Raw genomic sequence first — 18,973 nt, 5'->3', positions numbered from 1 at the left:
GGATGGATTAAAAACAAAGTGTGACACTGTTTGTGTGTCCTGACACATGAGTGTATTTGGGCAATACATTGTCTTAGCAAGCCTTGACCATGCAATGGGGTCTGCTAGAACACAGTATTTAACTACATGGAGCCCTGCAGATGTGTGTGTTGGATGGGTACAGGCACAAGACTGGGAAGGACTGGAACTGCATTCATCCCAGGAAGGCACACTTTGGGCTGGGGACCTGAATTCCACACACACTCATTCCGGTAAAGCTACAGGTGACAGATTTCACTGATGTTAAGAGACCCATGCCTAGGTGTTTGCAAGAGTGGGGACTCCAGCTCTTTGAAATGCAAACTTCTCGTTGAGTGTGGGTCTCCCCATGCCCAATGGTACATTCATAAACATTATTAAATAAGGGTCAGCTTCTGGAAAGACATAATGCAACTTGCTCCTTGTCTCAAAATGAACGTACTTGTTCTCCCAAATGCTGCTAAGCTGTTGTGCAAGGTGCCACTGTTGGATTGCACCACCACCCGGTACTGTTCCCCAGCTTCCAACTTGTGAAACACGTGCTCAGAGACATGTTTGGAGACACTCTGGGAATCAAGCTGATGGTTTTGCTGAAATATAGTCACGGTGTAGGAATCAACATCTCCACCTCCAGGAGTCCAGCTCACTTTCAGGCTGTTTGACATGCCATTAGGTGATACATGAATGTTTCTGACCACACTTGGAACTAGAAAAAAAAAGGAACACAAAGGCACCTGCTTACAAATTTCCTGTTTGATTCAGACTTCTTAATTCCTACTTTTTTAATGGGTACAGCAAATTATTCAAAGGTTAAAGAGGATTTACAGGCGCAAGTCATTTCATGAATGGGCAAACATAAGTAAAGGTGAAGACATTTGTGTATGATTGTGCCATTTTAGAAAAGCAATTCTACGTGTTCACAGGAACAAAAGAAAATGTAAGTTAAACAGAAAAAAGTTTGTGTTCCTTTAACTGGGGAACATCCATTTCCTCCAAATGGTGCTTTAGAAACAGCTCAGAAAGTCAAAGGCTTTTATGTACAGTTAGTTCATTGGCCATTGTACAGTTATAAACTCATTCATTTCAGGTGGGTATACAGAGGCATAAAATAGCTAGAGATACGAAGAAAACAACTGGCATGCAAGGGAATAACAGAAATCCAAACACTGACTTCTCAATACCACTCACATGCAACAAATCATTATCTGCCAATTATCAAATATCAGCAACTGTAACACTTGTTTATTAAGCACAGATCAAGTTGGCTGAAGTACTAGCATGATTTTTCATGAGATCTGTTGTCTTTGTGCCAGTGTTACAGGAGTTCAAATGAGGTCACGCTTTACTCTTGCTTTTCTGTGCCTCATAAGCCTCAACACATTTTAAATACCACATTATTTCTTACTTGTCAGGCCTTCTATGAAAGTAGCACGTTGTGCATCTCCACTGATGGTCAAGACAAGAATTTTGTATAGGCGTCCTGGAGTCAGAGCTGTGAACCAGTACTCCTCAATAGTGTTCCCAAGGAAAATGGGTGGGAAGATCTTCATATCATTGAAGAGGAGCTGAATCTCATATTTATCAACATCCCCCTCAGCTTTTGACCAAGTTACCTGCAGATCTTCTGTGCTTCTGTTACTAAGAGTCAGTTCCTTCACTGACTCTGGCACTGAAGAGGTAAGAAGAAAGATGGGAAACTTCTCAATACTTATTACTGGATCACAGCAGAAAGAAAAAAGCTCTGAAGCCATGCCCCTGAGCTAAACCTTTTCATTCAGTTCCCTAGGAAAAGCAGTAAATTCCATTTATTTGTAAGGATTGTGCTTTGTGAGCTCAATTTTTTAATTCAGTTCCCTAGGAAAATAATTAAATTCCATTTATTTTTAAGGACTGCTCTTTGTGGTTTGCACATATCTAACACTGGAAGATCCCATTTCAGAACAGGGAGTCCACAATTTATCAACATAAAAATAATAAATGAGTAATAATGGAGCCTGCAAGGAAGCCTGCAAAGCTAACAGCAATTGAGTAGAATCTGCACATACAACAAACATGGTGCAAAGAGGCCTGAGCTAGTGGAGACTTGAGGCAACCCGTCTGCATCACGTAGCACCACACTGTGCACTTCCCAACTCCTGCCAGACTCAGGTCAGTTATTTTTGCCCATTCCTACATCTGTGTTAATAAGCCTGGTTTCTTAGTGTGGCTTCACTAGGTGAAGACAGTCAGACTGCATCCAGATCCCTGCTGGCTCACCACTAGCCACTTTACCACCCTTGCCCCATGCTCTGCAGCTCCAGTTCTTGGGGTAATTTGCATAGAGTGAATCCAGCCTGTCTTCTTCTTTACACATTTCCATGACCAGTAATAACTGTCCTGTACATTCTGGCATAGTTTAAGCATAAATACTAAGCTTCCATGGAAATCAGTACAACCGTTTTTCAGTTTTCCATATTTCAAAATTTGCTTTTCAATTTCACAGCACAGGTCTCTCACTTTCTATATGTCTGCAGCTTAAACATTGGTAATAAACTAAGTGCTGCTTTGTATATTTGGAACAACACACATTGAAAGAGTCACACTCAACATTCTGTGTTAAAACCGTAAGAGATTTTTAAGCCCAGGTATGGTAAATAGAAAAAAAATCCTAGAGGGTCTGAGGATGTTTCCAGGGTTTTTACTTACTTGTTCTGCCATAGACCCTTTCACTAGTTTCATATTTCCCACTTCTTGTGCTGACTGTGACACTGTACTGCCTCCCTGGGACCAGATTAGTGAACACACATTCATTTTCATCCTTTGGGACATTTTTCGTTTGGATGAAATCATTGTTGTTCTTGATGATCACTTCATAATCATCAAAATATCCGGAGGCATGTAACCAGGACACCTTCAAGTAGTCACTTCTGGCTGAATTGCTGACGGTAAGTCCCTGAACACTTGAAGGGACTGAAAGAAAAAGCACAATTAAAGATTCAGAAAGCAGTAACTTTCTGAAGTAACAAGAGCTGCTGTAGATTACTATATTCATGGTAATTACCAGACTTCTCTGAGGAAGCTGCAAAGAGATTACAATGTGGATTTATGCAATACCTTACCCTCTAAAATACTAACTGAAGTTTCCAGTCTGCAAAAAAGCTGTAATTTTATGGTTTGACAGTCCAACCCCTACTCACCCCATTTTGGTCAGAAATTGATAGCTCATTGATAATGGCTACACACAGTGAATGGATTTACTCAGAGGCTCTCTTTACCTGTTCGTTCTTGGCTGAAGGAATAATTTTCATACTTCCCACTCTTTGTGGTTATCTTCACATCATAAAGTGTCCCGGGAGTAAGGCTGTTGAAGGAGCATTCGCTGAAGGATTTGGAAATGGTGAGAGTCTGAACAATCTGGCCATCGTGAGAGAGTGTTACCAAATAACTGTCTACATCTCCAGAAGCTGGCAGCCAAGAAACACTGAGGTAGTCACTGCGACCTGAGTTATTTACTGTTACTCCAGTCACGCTGGAAGGAACTGTGCAACAAAGAGGAAAAACCAAAATAGCTTTAACAAGCCAATTCCTATTGTAGTGAGAATGCCAGGAATGCCTCCCTGCAAAATAAGCAGTCTGGGACTCCTGAGAAACTCTGCACTGATTCCCACTCCCACTCATATGCTTTTTTGAATATAGTGAAGGAAGCTGTTTTTAGCAGCATGATCCCAGCACTTCTAAGATCCCAGAAGAGAAACTATCCTCTGAAACTGCCATTCAGCAGTAATAGCATTAACTACTGAGGCTTGTGTGAAGCTGAGGCTCATAGCAGGATGTGTTGCATTTACAGTGAGTTCTCTGACCCCTAGTGGCAAATACATGAAAGAGTTTGTCAGCTGTCAGAGTGAAAAAATCAGGAGATTTTACAAAATATGTTTACGTACTTTAAGCCTTTTAGTGTTATTCTTTTCCAAGTGTTGTGTTTTTTTTTCCTTTTTCTTTTTTTTTATCCTGAAAATAGTTGCTTTCAAGGACGACATTTGAGCAAACTGCAGAATGCCTGGCATTTGCCAAATTCACATAAAGGGTGACACTGCACTGTGTTGTCTATTTTTCCCTCTATCTAATTATGCAAAGGCCTGGTATTACATTTCATGAGTCATTAAACCTACAGATTTGTTGCAATAGTAAATCCTATCCTATGCAGTATAGAAAGGCCTCACAATTAACCCTGGCAGACATTCTTCAATATTGGATTGGAGAAAAAGAATGGGTCATGGGAGGTTGAGACACAAACTCATCCCACCAGTTCTAGCAGCTAATTTGCACACCTAAGTAAGGAGCAATCACCCTACACAGCCATGTAGTCAATGAAACAAGAAAGTCCCTTCCAAGGAGTGATTCACCCACCACAGCTGTACACCACTCTCAGAGCATATGTTTTCACTACAGAGTGTCCTGCTGTACAGAGTTCCTGGTTTGGGAAAGCAGTTAGCTCCCTAAAGCTATGTTAACATGAATTTGGACCCACAGTGTGCCTGAGATCACACACAGGAATGACATGGCTGAAACTCCTGTATGTCTGAATTCTCAGTGTAGTGGCTTAATCACAAGACCATTCTCTTTAACAAATTCACCTTTTAGGAACTGAGAAAACACATGGTGGTGTATTTTCCTTTTACCTGTCCTCTCTTCTGCGATCATTTGCCTCGAAGATATTCCCCCACTGACAGTGGTGACCACAACTGAATAGAGTCCTCCAGGTTTCAGGGGATAGAAGTGGTATCTGTTGGTTTCACTGGGAACAGTCTCATTTTTAATGACAACATTCTCGTGAATCAGCAGCACTTGGTATGAGTCCACATCTCCCAGTGCTCTTGTCCAGTTGGTGAACAAGCTGTTGGTCGATCCTTGACTTGCCACGGTCAGATCGGTCACTTGGGCTGGCACTGCAAAGAAAATTGTCATAATGTCACTGAAGAGAAACAAAATAAACCAAAGTCCCCCAAATAGCCCGAGTTTAGTCACACTGAGGAAGTGCATCAAAAGAACATTCCAATTTGTAGTCAGACCCAACAGAACTAAAAATAATCCAACTGTGGACTGCTTCCTGTCTGATGGGATGTGGTCTATGGGAAACTATCTAAGGCACAAAAAGGTCTTTCAGGCTTTAGCACTAAAATTATTCAAGATCAGGAAACTGGAAGAGATGGCATTTCATACATACCATTAAACAAAAGCTGTCAATCTAGGAAATTACTTGACTATTATTTGACTATTTCAAATACAGGCTGTGTCTTTCATTCTCCCTTTCCTCTCCTATTCCCTGTTTCTCTTTCCTATTAAACGCAGACTAGTTTGATTAATACCTCAGGCACAGTTACCTACACTCCAAAGAAGTGTCAGACATTAATTTGGGGGGTAACTGAAATGGATGGGGTTGGTTTTACTTTTTACTTCAGAAGATCTGCAGGATACTAATTTTCTAGCATCAAAAGATGAATTAATTAAGAATAAAAAAATCCCACCTGTTTTACAATGCTGTCGTAACACAGTAAGCTCCAACAAGAAAATGAAGTGGCACATTTCTATGCTAAAGGCACTTCAGTGATACCTCAGGCTTCACTTGAAGCTGAGCAATCTGGGATGCATGTAAGACCTCCTTCTGTCATATTTACTGCAGTATTTTTCAAGACTAGTAAGTTTTCCTACTACAAAGAAGACTCAGATATTTGGAATGTTTATTAAGAGCTACATTCAAATTCATCAATGTTTGTTCTTTACCACTATGAATGTAATGCTGACACACGATCCCTGCCTGATGTGTCTTCAAGCATTAAATCGCCTGGATAAAAAGGGACACTGTAACCTTTATGCCTGAATAGGACTCCTAAAGGGGCATAAGGCAGGAGGAAGCAAAACCCCAGATATCTAATCACAGAGAAGAGAAATGTAAGCATAAATTATACTTTTCAGGCCTTGGAAGGAGTTAGGACACTTCAGTAAGGATCACCATCAAGCCACAGGCATGATTAGATTCAAACACTAGCAGCTTGTTTTTTCCTTGTGCTGCAGCAGACTAGAGCTACATTTAAAGACTTTGCTTGCACTGGAGAATGCAGAAGTCAAGCAGAATAAAGTAACACATGGTTTAAAACTTGCCCACGTGTACAAAATCAGCACCCTGCAGGGGGTGAGAATGGGACATTCATTGTGTCACAGTCATCATCCAAAATAACAGATACAGATTCTTGAATCAGAAGACCAGAGAGAATTCAAAATACATTTTCAAGGTCACATATGTTTTGTGTCTGTCAACCTTGGAATGTTCCCCCTAAAGCAACATTTTCCTGTGTGGTGCTGTGTTTGTTGTTTTTTTTTTTCCAGATGATGAATGCTTTGAATTAAGGAAGTGACCTTCCTGAAGTTCCCAGTGAAAATTGTTCTTCTTATATGGAGTATTGTGCTAATATAGATTGATCAGATGTGATATAATTTTCAGAAAACTGTTTTGCCAGGAATTACACATCCGTTTCCCCAAACCCTTAAATAAAAACTGCAAGATAACTGACAGTCAGAAACCAGAGATCCAGTAACATAACTTTCTATCGAGGAAACAAACATAAATCCAAGACTGTTGAGATTTATACACCAAGTTCATTCAGTCCACAACAAAGCACAGAAAGTTGTTAATGGTTAACAGAAGTAAAGACTAAAATAGTTGTACAGGATGATACCTGTTCTTCCTTCCACTGATGTCCAGTTGCTTAAAATCCCACTAATGGTAGTGATTGTAGCTGTGTATTTTCTTCCAGGTACCAAGTCAGTGAAAGTGAATTCCTTAGCTTCTTTTGCAAGCCCTTTTTTTATGACAGTAAGATCCCTGTCTCCCAGTGAAACCACATAGCTGTCCCACTCTGCAACAGGGGTCATCCACATGACAGTAAGCGAAGATTCATTAGCATGTTTCACACGGAGCTGGAGAACAGGCTCTGGAGCTGTAAAAGTACACAAAAAACACAACGAGAACAGGACTTTGTAGTGAACACACATGCTACATCTCAAGCTGCTATAAGGAATGTGTTCTGTAAGAGAGAAATGTGACAGCAAAAGAGTATTTGTAATCAAGAGGAGATTCCTTATCTTAAAGAAGCCAATCTTACAAATCTGGTATTAGTGCTACTCTTCCATTAATGAGCTGTAGCAGCAGACTTCAGCAATGCATTGTAGCTGTAATGCTTAGGTTTAAAACTATGTCAGGATATATATTTCACTATTAATAGAAATACAGTGAAGTCAGTGAGGTTCCTCTTGAACTGAGGGTGCTAGACAGGGCTATAAAATATTTGTATTGCAAAACAGAGCTATGCCAATTTAACTGTAATAAACAAGGATGCAAATGACAGGGGCAGAGTGACACTAATTTTATACTGGTTCATATCTCAGTCAGGTTGGGAAGGAGACACTCTAAATTTACACTGGTATAAAAGAAAGAATTTGATCAGTAAACCGCTGCGTGTGTTTGACAGGGAAGTGCTTGAAAGAGTCCAGCGCAGAGCCACAAAGATGATTAAGGGAGTGGAACACCTCCCTTATGAGGAAAGGCTGAGGGAGCTGGGTCTCTTTAGTTTGGAGAAAAGGAGACTGAGGGGTGACCTCATCAATGTTTACAAATACATAAAGGGTGAGTGTCAAGAAGATGGAGTTAAGCTTTTTTCAGTGATGACCAGTGATAGGACAAGGAGTAATGGATACAAGTTGGAGCATAGGAGGTTTAAGGTCAATATCAGAAAAAATTTTTTTACTGTGAGAGTGACAGAGCACTGGAACAGGCTGCCCAGAGAGGTTGTGGAGTCTCCTTCTCTGGAGACATTCAAAACCCATCTGGATGCGTTCTTGTGTGATGTACTCTAGGTGACCCTGCCCTGGCGGGGGGGTTGGACTAGATGATCTTTCGAGGTCCCTTCCAACCCCTATGATTCTATGATTCTATGATTCTATGATTCTATGATTTATGTGTGTGTGCATGTAGGCACACAGAGGGCATCTGTTAGCTAACAGTCCCCTGATCTGATTTTGTGCCCGTTACATTAAAATACAGCTCACTTTCAAAGAATAAGGCCCTAATACCTATGCTTCATGACAGGTACATTATGTACCTCACTGTGGGTCAAGCACAATTGTGATACACCCACTGCTGGATATTATTTATTGGACCACATTCTAATCATTTAGCTGTATTAATTACAAGTAACATCATAAACTTAAATTATTTGTAATGTATATCAAAGCAAGATGAGAGTGTGCCTTGGTCTGATCAAGTTGGCTAAAAGCTATAGAAAGCTTCAATTCTGTAGCTTCTACTGGTCCTGCCATTGTGCAAAATTAACAAAATTAAGCCCTCAGAGAATGACAGATAAGGATGCAGCAGGAAAGGCTATGTACTTGGCCACCTAGGGAAGTGGTTGAATCACCATCCCTGGAGGTGTTTAAAAGACATATAGATGTGGTGCTCAGGAACATGGTTTAAGCACTGGACTTAGTAGAGTTAGGTTACCAGTTGGTAGTTAGGTTATGGTTGGACTCGATCATCTTACAGATCTTTTCCAACCAGAACAATTGTGTGATTCTGTGAAAGGCAGGCATAAGGAAGGGTGAGCATAAAGTTGGGTGGCCCTCTTACATCACATTCTCCATTGAGATAAGGCTCAGCTTTGAGCCTTGCCTTATACTTCTCATTCAAGGAGAAGGAGTCTTCTTTTCCTCTGAATTGCACTTATTTTGCATTCATCGAGCAGAAACATTAACAATTCTATTGCAGTTTATTTTTAAGTTTGAGGCAATCAGATATGGTTTTGACTAACATGCTGCAAAAGAATTGCACTCATGTTCCTGCAGTGCACATGGATTTCCTTTGCAAAGGCTGACTTGAGCAGACTAACCCCATTTTCTTTCTTGAGCACAGGAACAATTGGAATGTTATGGAACAGCCACACTAACATACACCTCAGCCAGCCTTGATTAGCACTGTTAATATTCTTCTTACAGGCTGGCAAGAAAATCAGTTTGCCAGTGAAAATACTGATGAACAATACAGGAAGGTTTATATTGCTCTCTTTAAGAACTATATAGGGCACCTACAACCAGCTGCAAAATCTTACAGTGAAATGTTGTACATGTAGTGCAATGTCTCAGTCATGACAGAATGGTGATATAATTCCTAAAACTCACAATAACAAAATATTTACCACAAAAATAATTCTGAAAGTTTTCACAGAACTGCTAAAATAGTTATTCCTGCTGTTTATGAGGGAGTTCCTTTTTACCGTATTAATAGTGAAATTCATCTGTGGATTCCCAAGCACTCTTGTCATTGCCCACAGACCCCAGCTGAACATTTTGCCCTTTCACACACCCCGGAGCAGCACGCTGACCTGTTCTGCCCGTGCAGCTCGCCTTGCTCTGCAAATCGCCACTCTCCACCACGATGTCTACGCGGTACTGCCTCCCCGGGATGAGTCCCACGTCATGGATGAGGTGCTCTGTGGTGTCCTTCTCCAGGGTGGTGTTGAGCACCAGGGCCGAGCGGTTCCACAGGAGCAGGCGGTACCTCTCCCAGTCTCCCGCAGGGGGCAGCCAGTTCACTCGCAGAGACCTCAGCCAGCCACCACCAGCGGCTTTCAGCTCGGAAACTTTCTGGGGAACTGAAATGCAGAGATCGAGGGTGATTCTGAGGTGGAGTATTTCTGGTAAGACGTACCTGCACACTGGCAAAGCCTGTCTCGCAGCACATTTATTGTAGGAGTGCTTGGATCAGTCAGAGCAACATGAGGTATCTTGTTACGAGGGCTGGCATAGAGATAATTTTTACTTTTCCCCACACAAAACACTCATTTTTTCACTGCCCATTTCTGACATCAGAAATGGGGAACTCTTCTTAGGGCAGGCAAAATTTCCACTTCTTGGATGCATCTTACAGTTTCCACTTAGTTTCCCAGCTTTTTCCTGGACTTAGGTTCACTTAAAAACTGTCAATTAATTTTTCAAAGCAAAGGCTAAAACTTCAACCACTATGGGCCAAATTCTGGTCTCAGCAAGTAAAAATGCAAAATCGGATAGCTTCTCCACAAAGGCCTTGCATGTCCTAGTCCCTCCCAGCTGTAAGGCACTGAGGTTCCAACAGAGGTTCATTAAAGTCAAGTCTCCACTTTGTCTTGTCCTCCACTTCAAGGCCCAACCTTCCTGCCCTACTGCTGCAGGACACACTGAACCATTAAAGTTTTCTGACTTCCACAAAATGATTAAATATTAACCACACCAAGCGGAGACTGGAGGACAGATGCAGACTGTTAGGTTAGGATACCTATAGCTTAGATTCTCAGAGATCAGCATTGGAGCCCTGAGACCACCAGCAAATATTAACTGTGAACTACAAGGCTAGAATCATGTCCTCATGTTTCCTCTGGCTTAGTTAATATTTAATTGCTCAGTACTTTACAAAGGTTTGAGAGATTTCTAACAGCATCACAAAATATTTACCAGTTTAATTTCCCACAGGCATAGCTGAGTATCAAACCTAGATGTCCCACATGCCAGGGTATATAGGAGATGTGTTTCAATTGCTGAGTGAGTGGATAAAAGCACACGCTGTTTTGTTACAAGGCACAGATGTACTTAAATCATGACAGCTGAAGTTAAGCCTCATCAGACTGGCTGGACATCATTACACCCTTATGATACAAAGTTTCAGTCCCTGACATGTCCATATTCCCTGCCACGACATTCCCATGCAGGTTTTGCCGTCATAGACACCCTCTCAAAACACGGAGATGTTGATTATGTTCTTGGGCACCCACCCCGCTCTCTCTGTGAGCTACAGAGGGATCCCAGGAGTCTGTGCATGTAGACCTGACAGCCTGGATTTACAAATTTATCTTTGGCCACAAAGTTTCTGCTGAAGTGACTATGTTTTCAAAGCTCTTGGTGTCTATGGAAAACTCAAGGGAAGGAACTGCACATGATCAGCACCCCTGAAAATGGGACTTCCAGATTCCCAATTTGGAAGCACTGAGTCTAGGTCACAAATTTGGGGATCAGTGGTTTAAGTGAGGGCCTGAAGCTCTCCCTTCAGATGACAATGGAATCTTAAAGGTCTTTAATGGTAGGGTAGACAAGCAAAAAAGACATGCATGTAACCAATCCAGCTTTGTACTTACTGGACATGAGAAGTTTTTCAGGTCTCTTCCAGCCTGCACCAAGAATGGGATAGTAGCTAGGTATGTCAAGGATGTGCCTTTCACATGAGATGTGTAGTTGCAGATGATAAATGTTCTCTAAAATAAATACTCTGCTCTCTCTTTCTCTCACGCACACATGAATTTTATATTTTTTGGCTCTGAGTCTACTAACAATTTATGTATGTATCCTTCAGTTACTTATATATTTTTTCCCAAATAAATTCTACTTGGGCTGCCTGTGGGGATGATGACATGCCTATATGGCTAGCAATGCTGTGGGAGAATTGTGCCAGGATTTTTCAGGTTCAGAACTCATACAAGAGATACCTGAAAGAAAACTATTGTTCTGAAAGAAGATAAAACATAACTCAGCTCTACCCAGGCTGCCACATGCCTTTCTTAATCCATGCTGCTGGTCGTAAAGAAAGCCAAACCCTAATCTTTTCCTATTTGTAGATTTGTGTCTGGAGCAAGGGATAATATCAGACCTTTTGTAAGTACTTAAAAATCCATTAACAATTTGACTATACACAGACTTCCCCATAATGTAATTCATTTTATATGCTATGCTGACCTGAATTAAAGATAACAAAGCTGGTCAGAAAAGGAGTAGTGTGGAACAGTTTTGTAACAGACTCACCCAACTGTAAGTTCCAAAATGCATTAGTGTTTCCTGCTCCCAAGCTATGCTGTAGCTGCTTTTGGCTGCCAGATTAACTGCTGCCAGAGTCAGGAAGGGGTACTCCCGGAACAATACTGTGCTCTTTATCTTATTTTGCCTGGAATCCAAATAATTTTGTCTCCCACAGTGATTTTCTACCAGGCCAGTGTAGGCAAAAATAGCATTGGTTACAATGTTCTTACTGAAGCAGAAGACTTACATGTCCTGCCAGTTGCTATCCGATCAGTAAACAGTTCACCACTGATTGTGCGGGCAGTAACCTGATAGAGGCGTCCTGGAGTCAGCTTGTCAAAGTGTGTCTCTCTGGCCAGTGGCTGTAGAGTTTTGACTTCTTTAACTGATCCAAGATGAGACAGAGTAATATTATAGAAACTGAGGGTTCCTGAAGGTCTTCTCCACTTAACTGTTAAAGCATCTACGCTGTCATCGTTAGTCACCATCAAATCTAAGACTTCAGCTGGGGCTAAAAAAAGAAAGTAAGTAAGAAAGAGATTAAAATACTTCCACCACAGAACATGTAAGACCTGCTGTCTCCAAACTGCAATAGTTAGGTTTTGCATTTAAATGGTTACAAACTGAACCATGCCCTGTTTAAGATGTTCTACTGCTGAAAGCGATACCTCTTACAGTGACCTCTTGTTTCACAGAATAGAAAATCTGTTAGCCATGTCTGGACTCACACTAGTCCTTTTTACTATAAAACAGACCAGGCAGATGCTCCTAAGAACAGAGATGCCTACATACATTTTGGTAGAATAAACATTACAGCATCATTGGAGCTACACCTGATTTACAGCAGTGGTAGATAGGTTTGGGATCAAACTCTTTTATTCAAATGCTCCACCAAAAGAAAAGTATGGCTGTGTCACCTGCAATATCTTCATTTCTCAGGCTTGGGACAGACTAGGTACTGAAATGGAGGACCATGCTGAAAGCTTGATGGAGTGCTTTTATGTTCTGAGAAAACCTGCAAATTTTTAAAATTTTTGTACCAGCAACAAGAAGAAATAAAATATTCTGAAGAAATAAAATTTTTAAAAAGAGTATAATGACCAGAACAGTCAGTGACAGGTAGGTGACAACAGCACCCATTTGTGTGCACTACACATCACAATATTGTTCACTTATTAATAAATTATCTTCACATGGTGAGATTTCTGTAGAAATTGCACTGTATGTTTTCCAGAAATTAAGGAAATCAAAGGCATGTTCTTGTTTTAACTTATATGAATGTTTTAACCATTGGGCTCTAGCAGGACGTCATCATATCTTTCTCTCTATGACCACAGAACTCTATTCTGAAAAACCTTCCTGAAAAAACCCTACATTTCTAAAACTCTGTTTCTGAAAATCAATAATTCTCTGAAAAACAAAAAAGCTCCAAACAACACTGACATTCAATTTTAAAATTCTTAACCTGCTCTACACTTATTTTTTTCCTACTTCCTTTTCAGAAGTGCAGCTATTTTGCAATCTAGAAAGTTTGGGGTTTTTTCAAAACTCTCAAGTGCTACACTTCCCATGCAGCTAAGTAAGAATCATGGAAATAAACTGTCTTCAATACTGTGAAATAACCACACTACACACTGCCTGAATTCACTGAAGAATTCAGATTAACCTCTTTCACAGATATGAGGTGATACCAGGGCACTTGGTCTCGGACTCTTAAAACCTAAATTTACATGTTTAATGGAGCTGTCTACATTAAGCAGTGCACCTACTTCAGCTGCAGATAACCACGAAGCTAATTTTGCTGCTAACTTTTCTGCAATATTAACTTAGGGAACTTAATAAGTTTCTGGTATCTCTAACTCCTTGTCTATAGCCTTTGGAGAAAAATACCTGCCAAAGGTAATTCAGGCACTGAGATGGGAATATAAACTTGGGACATGAATCATTTATCGTTTTCCAACATGTCCTGTAATATTATTAGATTATGGCCTTAGCTCTTGTTCTGTTGTGATGAATTCTGAAGTCATACCTGTCCTGACAGCTTGAAAACTGCTGCTCTCCAATCCTGCAGCCTGGGTTACGATAGAGAGGTTATACAGGTGGCCAGCTATGAGTCCTGAAAAAGTGTAGGAGGTCTTAGGATCTTCTTGGTGAACCTCATGAACTGGGACATGATTATCCAGTAACACCAGCCTGTAACGATCCACACGCCCAGAGCCAGGAGACCATGAAGCCTGGATAGTGTCTGTCTTGACACTGACCTGAATACTTTTCACAGGGGATGGCACTGTTGGAATAAAAAACACGTGCTTAAGGCCTAATGATTATCTCCACAAGTTCAGCAATTTCTAACAGATGTACGTTTGAAATAAGTTCAGTTTCTTTAGGATTAGTAAAACCCAACCCCAAATTTATGTCCAAATACATCATAACAACTTGCTTCCATTCTCAGCGAACAACTCTAATCAATAGATAGTTATACATCTTGCCAGGTAAAATAATAATATATGTGTGTTAGTTTCGAAATGGTGAACTGCAAAATACTGTAAATGGTTTTATTTAGATTAACAACAGTAAAATAGGTCCTACCAGTAGATCCACTTATGTGAAGTTCTGAGGCACTCTTATTTCCAGCAACTGCACTGAGGACAATGTTGTATTTATTCCCAGGGATGAGATTGGAAAAAGTGGTTTCTGTTCTTGACATTCTTCCTGGTATGGAGACTTCTTGAATCTTCTTATTATCATGATCAAATAATAGTAGGTTATAAAAGTCCACCTTTCCTGAGGAAGGATCCCACTGAACCTGTAAGCTTGTGGGAGTAGTGTTTTCCTTATTAATTTCAAAATGAGGTGGTGGTAAGGGATCTGTAGTTAAAAAAAAACAACAACCCAAAAAAACAAAACAAACCAACAAAACATAAATTAGTATTTCTTACACTGGGATCATCTGAAGTTCTACCAGCAGCACAAAAAAACTTCCAGAACTCTCCCTTTATCATCATCATGCTGCCAGTTCCTTATCAAAAAGTCTTTTTGTTTACATTTATAAACATCACAGCTCTGAAACCTTCTACAAGAGTCCCATGGAACTCAGAAATTTTACCTGTGCATATGTGCACTCACTCACACACACAGAAAAACACTTCCAGTTGTGGATGTATACAACAAGCTTGGAAATCTGTGGCTAGCAAAACTGCAACAACCTTAAAAAGAAACAGCAAACACGAAAATCCAGCGAATTATACTCAATGCCTCTGTGTAATGTAGCTGTATAGATCCAATAGTACCCATGGCTTCCATTTCCTAGCACCCACGCTAGACGCTTTATCACTAACAGGCATGAGAATGTACACACTTTGAAGGGCAATAACCCTTTGTTTTTCATATTAACTTTGAACACTTCAAACAGATCCTTACAGAATATGCTTCTGCTCTGCTGTAGTATTGTTCATATAAATTAAAAACAAAATAAAACATTACACTGGATAACCTTTTAGGAACTATATTTAATTGGGAATATTTCTCTGAGAAACTCTTGGTGCTGTTGTTTATTAAGGAGCTCTCACATGAAGTCACCTGTAAAACACAGTATCTCTAGAGGGATGGGAAACATTGCCCAAACCAAAAGACTCGGGTTGCTTGCATTTCCAGGTGTATTTCATCACTCGCAAGACTGTGTGCAAATCAGAAGAAATGTATTACATGTTAATGTACTAAGGTATTGACACTTATGCCCTCCAATACGGTTAAGCAACAGCATATTAAAAAGGCATTGTAAAACAACCCAAAGCAGCAAAATCCAGCATCCACAAGTTGGGGAGTTAAAGAATAAAGATTTCTCAATAATTTAACAACTAAATTTGGCTTTCACACGAGCACAGTCTGTGATGCTCTTACCTAGCATCAGACAGGGACTGTACAGTGCACCCAGGCTGAGAATTGAGGTCTCTGTATGAATAGTGCCTTAAACACAGAAAAATAACACAGTTTTTCCTATGGAGTCATTGCTGCCTGGTCCCTGATCAAGGAAGAGCTTTCTGAGGAGCAGTTAAACCCTCTGCACCATCCAGGCTTTGAAGAAGAAACACCTTAAAGGCTACTAGACCCAGGATGCTCCTACTGCTGTATTTTAGGAGGTAGGTGTCCTCTCAGCCTTTGCAGTGCAGTTTTTAACTGCTTCTTACAAAGCCCTGCTGAGAACATACTGGTGCCAGGTTTTGGTGGTATGCTCCATCAATCAAGTATATTAGTAACTTCAAGGGAATATCTCCCTCCTTGGAGACACTCAAAAGCTGCCTGGACATGGTTTGGGCAACTGGCTCTAGGTAGCTCTTCCTGAACAGGGGACTTGGACCAGATGACTTCCAGAGGTCCCTTACAATTTCAATCAGTCTGTGACACTGTGATTGTGAAAATGACCACGTCCCTTTGAAACCTGGTCACTGCTTAAATTCAGATTACTGCTTTGGATCATGGAGATGCTAGTGCTCTGCAGAAAAAGAGCTGAAAACTAAATTAACAAAATAAATAAATAAAATAACAATCTTATTTTCTTGACCCTTTCTTTAAGGGCAAACCGACTCTGATTAAAAATAAATAAATAATTTTTTTAAAAAAATTTATAACTCAAGCCAAAGACCAAGCACATGAAACTTTGGCCAAACAGTTAAAACTTCACCCAGTTACAGCAACTGAGACAGGAGGTTTTAATGAAAAGTATCAGGAAACCTTAACAATAGGCTGGACTACCAGCTCCACCTATAATATATACTAAGCCACCGAAGACTATTATGCAGGCAAAAGTGAATAGCGGGGGTATAAACTTGTTCCTTGAAGGCAATTGTTCTAAGCAGAAAGGTCAAACTTTAGGAGTCAGAAATAAATTCCAGCACTACATGTGGTCAGATGCACAGACAGCTGAAAAAGTATGAATTTGACTGTTATCAAGAGAACAGTCATGATAACTGTCAAGAAGTTCAATTCTCTCTCTGACAAAGTTAGGTAAGGTTGACTGATCACTAGTCCTGCAAAAGTAATCAACACTGTAATCTGCATTACTTGGCAAATCCTGCAAAAGAAGACATCTCCTACATTTTTAGAGGCATTTACACTGTCTTGGGTAATCTGTCTTCTAAGGTGCATTAGCAAAGAACAGAGTTGCGTGCCTAGAAGGTGAAGTTCAGAAATTCAGACTTTATCTAATCTATCTGGTCCAGAAAACAAAACACTCAGTGCTTTGTACATCCGCTAGAACAAAGGAACAATGAGATTGGGAAGTGCCTGGGCTGAAAGAGCCCTGGATGGAAACAAACACTTAAAAAGCCATTACATTGTTATACAAGTCTCTGTTGGCAAGGATACAACACTGATATATCACAGAAATAAAGTATTGTCACAGAGATATTTTTATACCATTTGATACTATATGAATTAATGTCTCCTGGTCTTCAAAGAAATATTCCAGAAGACTTAATGTTTGAATTAACTTGCACCTCCATTTTCACTTTTTGGGAAGAGGGGATGCTTTGTGTGCGCAGCTGCTACAGATACATTTTGTAGAAATAATAGATATGGTTATGTCCAATCCAAATTACATGACTTGCAAATACAGCCTGTAAGCACAGAAACAACCCTGCCTTATGCATGAGAAAAAAAACAACCTGAGAGATACATGCCCTGAACTGAGTAACAGGGAACTCCTGCCAGTCTCAGCCACCTTCCTAACAAGTCAGCCACCTTTTTTTTCAGTTTTCCCTATTCATAAAGTGGTAGCCTACTTCCCAAGGACTTTTCTGAAGATGAAGTAAAGAGGGCTGATTTCATTGTCCTTATTAAGTACAACTATCCCTTTCTTTGGGATGATAATGCAACCAAGAAAATCTTTAAAACATACTTACTTTTCTTCCTCTTGTACTCTGCCTTTTGAGACAATGACCATAACCATTACGAGATTAGGGATGACACGATTATACAGCCTATAGTTAGAGCCATGTCACAGTAGTTTTTCCTACAGATGGCTAATAAATCAGATTTGTACCAAATAATTTGAAATTTACAAGAGTGAACACATGGCCAGGCCATGCTTCTGGTATTTACAGTTACATATTACATGGAAAAATACTCTACCAGTCTGTGTCTTAGAAGGCAGAATTTGTAACCTCTTTTATTTCAAATATTGAGCAGTTTTTCTGACAAACAATTATTCACCTATTAGTTTCCTTAGTACAGGTGGCTTGAATTAGGCAGCAACAGCACTGCAATATTTTTGTAGAAAACAATGTTGAAAATGGCATTCACAAGCCTATTTATAGATCTATTGGAAAGCAAGGGGATTGCCCAGTCAAATTTGACGGCTCTAAAGACCAGTATTTCAACTCTGAATTTAAATTCAGAACTGAAATTCATAAATTTAGCTGTAATTTAGGATCTGTTAATATACTATTGTTTTTAACTATGATTTTAATTAAAGACCTAGTAATTCACTAAAAATACATTACTGAAACATACAGTTATGTTAGATGTTTGGAGAACTGAGAATTTAAAAAGTATTTTATCTGAAATAAGAAAGACACAAACCTACCATCTTTCGTTGTGGAGTAGCTCTAAGTCACAAAAAAAGTTTTATTGAGAACAATAAAGAAAATAACATGAAAAGACCAACAGGTGCATATGTTGTCTCAGTTTTACAATGTCAAGCATGCAGACTAGGTTGCATGGTTTTATGAGCTGTTTTATGTATATACATTAAAGAACATAACAAATGGTAAATATTAATGTGAAGTATCCAGATTTGTGCCTATAACATCTGTAATCTCAGGTTTGCAGTGGAAAATTTATTTGCAGCTCAGAGCTGATAAATGGTGTTATCAGCTTTTTCTTCATTTCCTAGTCTACCAAAAGAGCCAATATTGCACATGTGTTTGCCTGCCTATGTATCCCTGGCTTTTATAGTGCATATGGGATTGTATTTTCCATCATTCTGGAGGACCTATTTCAGTTCTGCTCTAGAGGAGCAATTACTAGAGGAGTAAATACTCTCCATTTTAAATTGATAACCCACAGATCAAAATTTCCTCAGCAAAGAGACACCACCTTAGTGGACTAG

At 39.9% G+C, this 18,973-nt stretch overlaps 1 protein-coding gene across 2 annotated transcripts in view; it reads right to left on the bottom strand.

The window, feature by feature from the left end:
- The window catches only part of PTPRB (protein tyrosine phosphatase receptor type B), a 63,048-nt gene that overhangs the window by 26,652 nt on the left and 17,423 nt on the right, over positions 1–18,973 (bottom strand). For both annotated transcript variants that reach the window (XM_051614801.1, XM_051614810.1), the window contains 10 exons: positions 14,455–14,733; positions 13,895–14,152; positions 12,113–12,376; positions 9,429–9,698; positions 6,732–6,992; positions 4,677–4,943; positions 3,273–3,536; positions 2,704–2,967; positions 1,424–1,687; positions 461–724 (listed from right to left, as the gene is read on the bottom strand). In XM_051614801.1, coding sequence (XP_051470761.1) covers positions 461–724; positions 1,424–1,687; positions 2,704–2,967; positions 3,273–3,536; positions 4,677–4,943; positions 6,732–6,992; positions 9,429–9,698; positions 12,113–12,376; positions 13,895–14,152; positions 14,455–14,733 — 2,655 coding nt within the window. The remainder of the gene's footprint in view (positions 1–460; positions 725–1,423; positions 1,688–2,703; positions 2,968–3,272; positions 3,537–4,676; positions 4,944–6,731; positions 6,993–9,428; positions 9,699–12,112; positions 12,377–13,894; positions 14,153–14,454; positions 14,734–18,973) is intronic.

Source organism: Apus apus, chromosome 1 (assembly GCF_020740795.1).
Source record: "Apus apus isolate bApuApu2 chromosome 1, bApuApu2.pri.cur, whole genome shotgun sequence".
NCBI classification, from domain to species: Eukaryota; Metazoa; Chordata; class Aves; order Apodiformes; family Apodidae; genus Apus; species Apus apus.
Note: the sequence above shows the minus strand (reverse complement) of the source record. Positions and strands in the feature narration are given on the sequence as shown.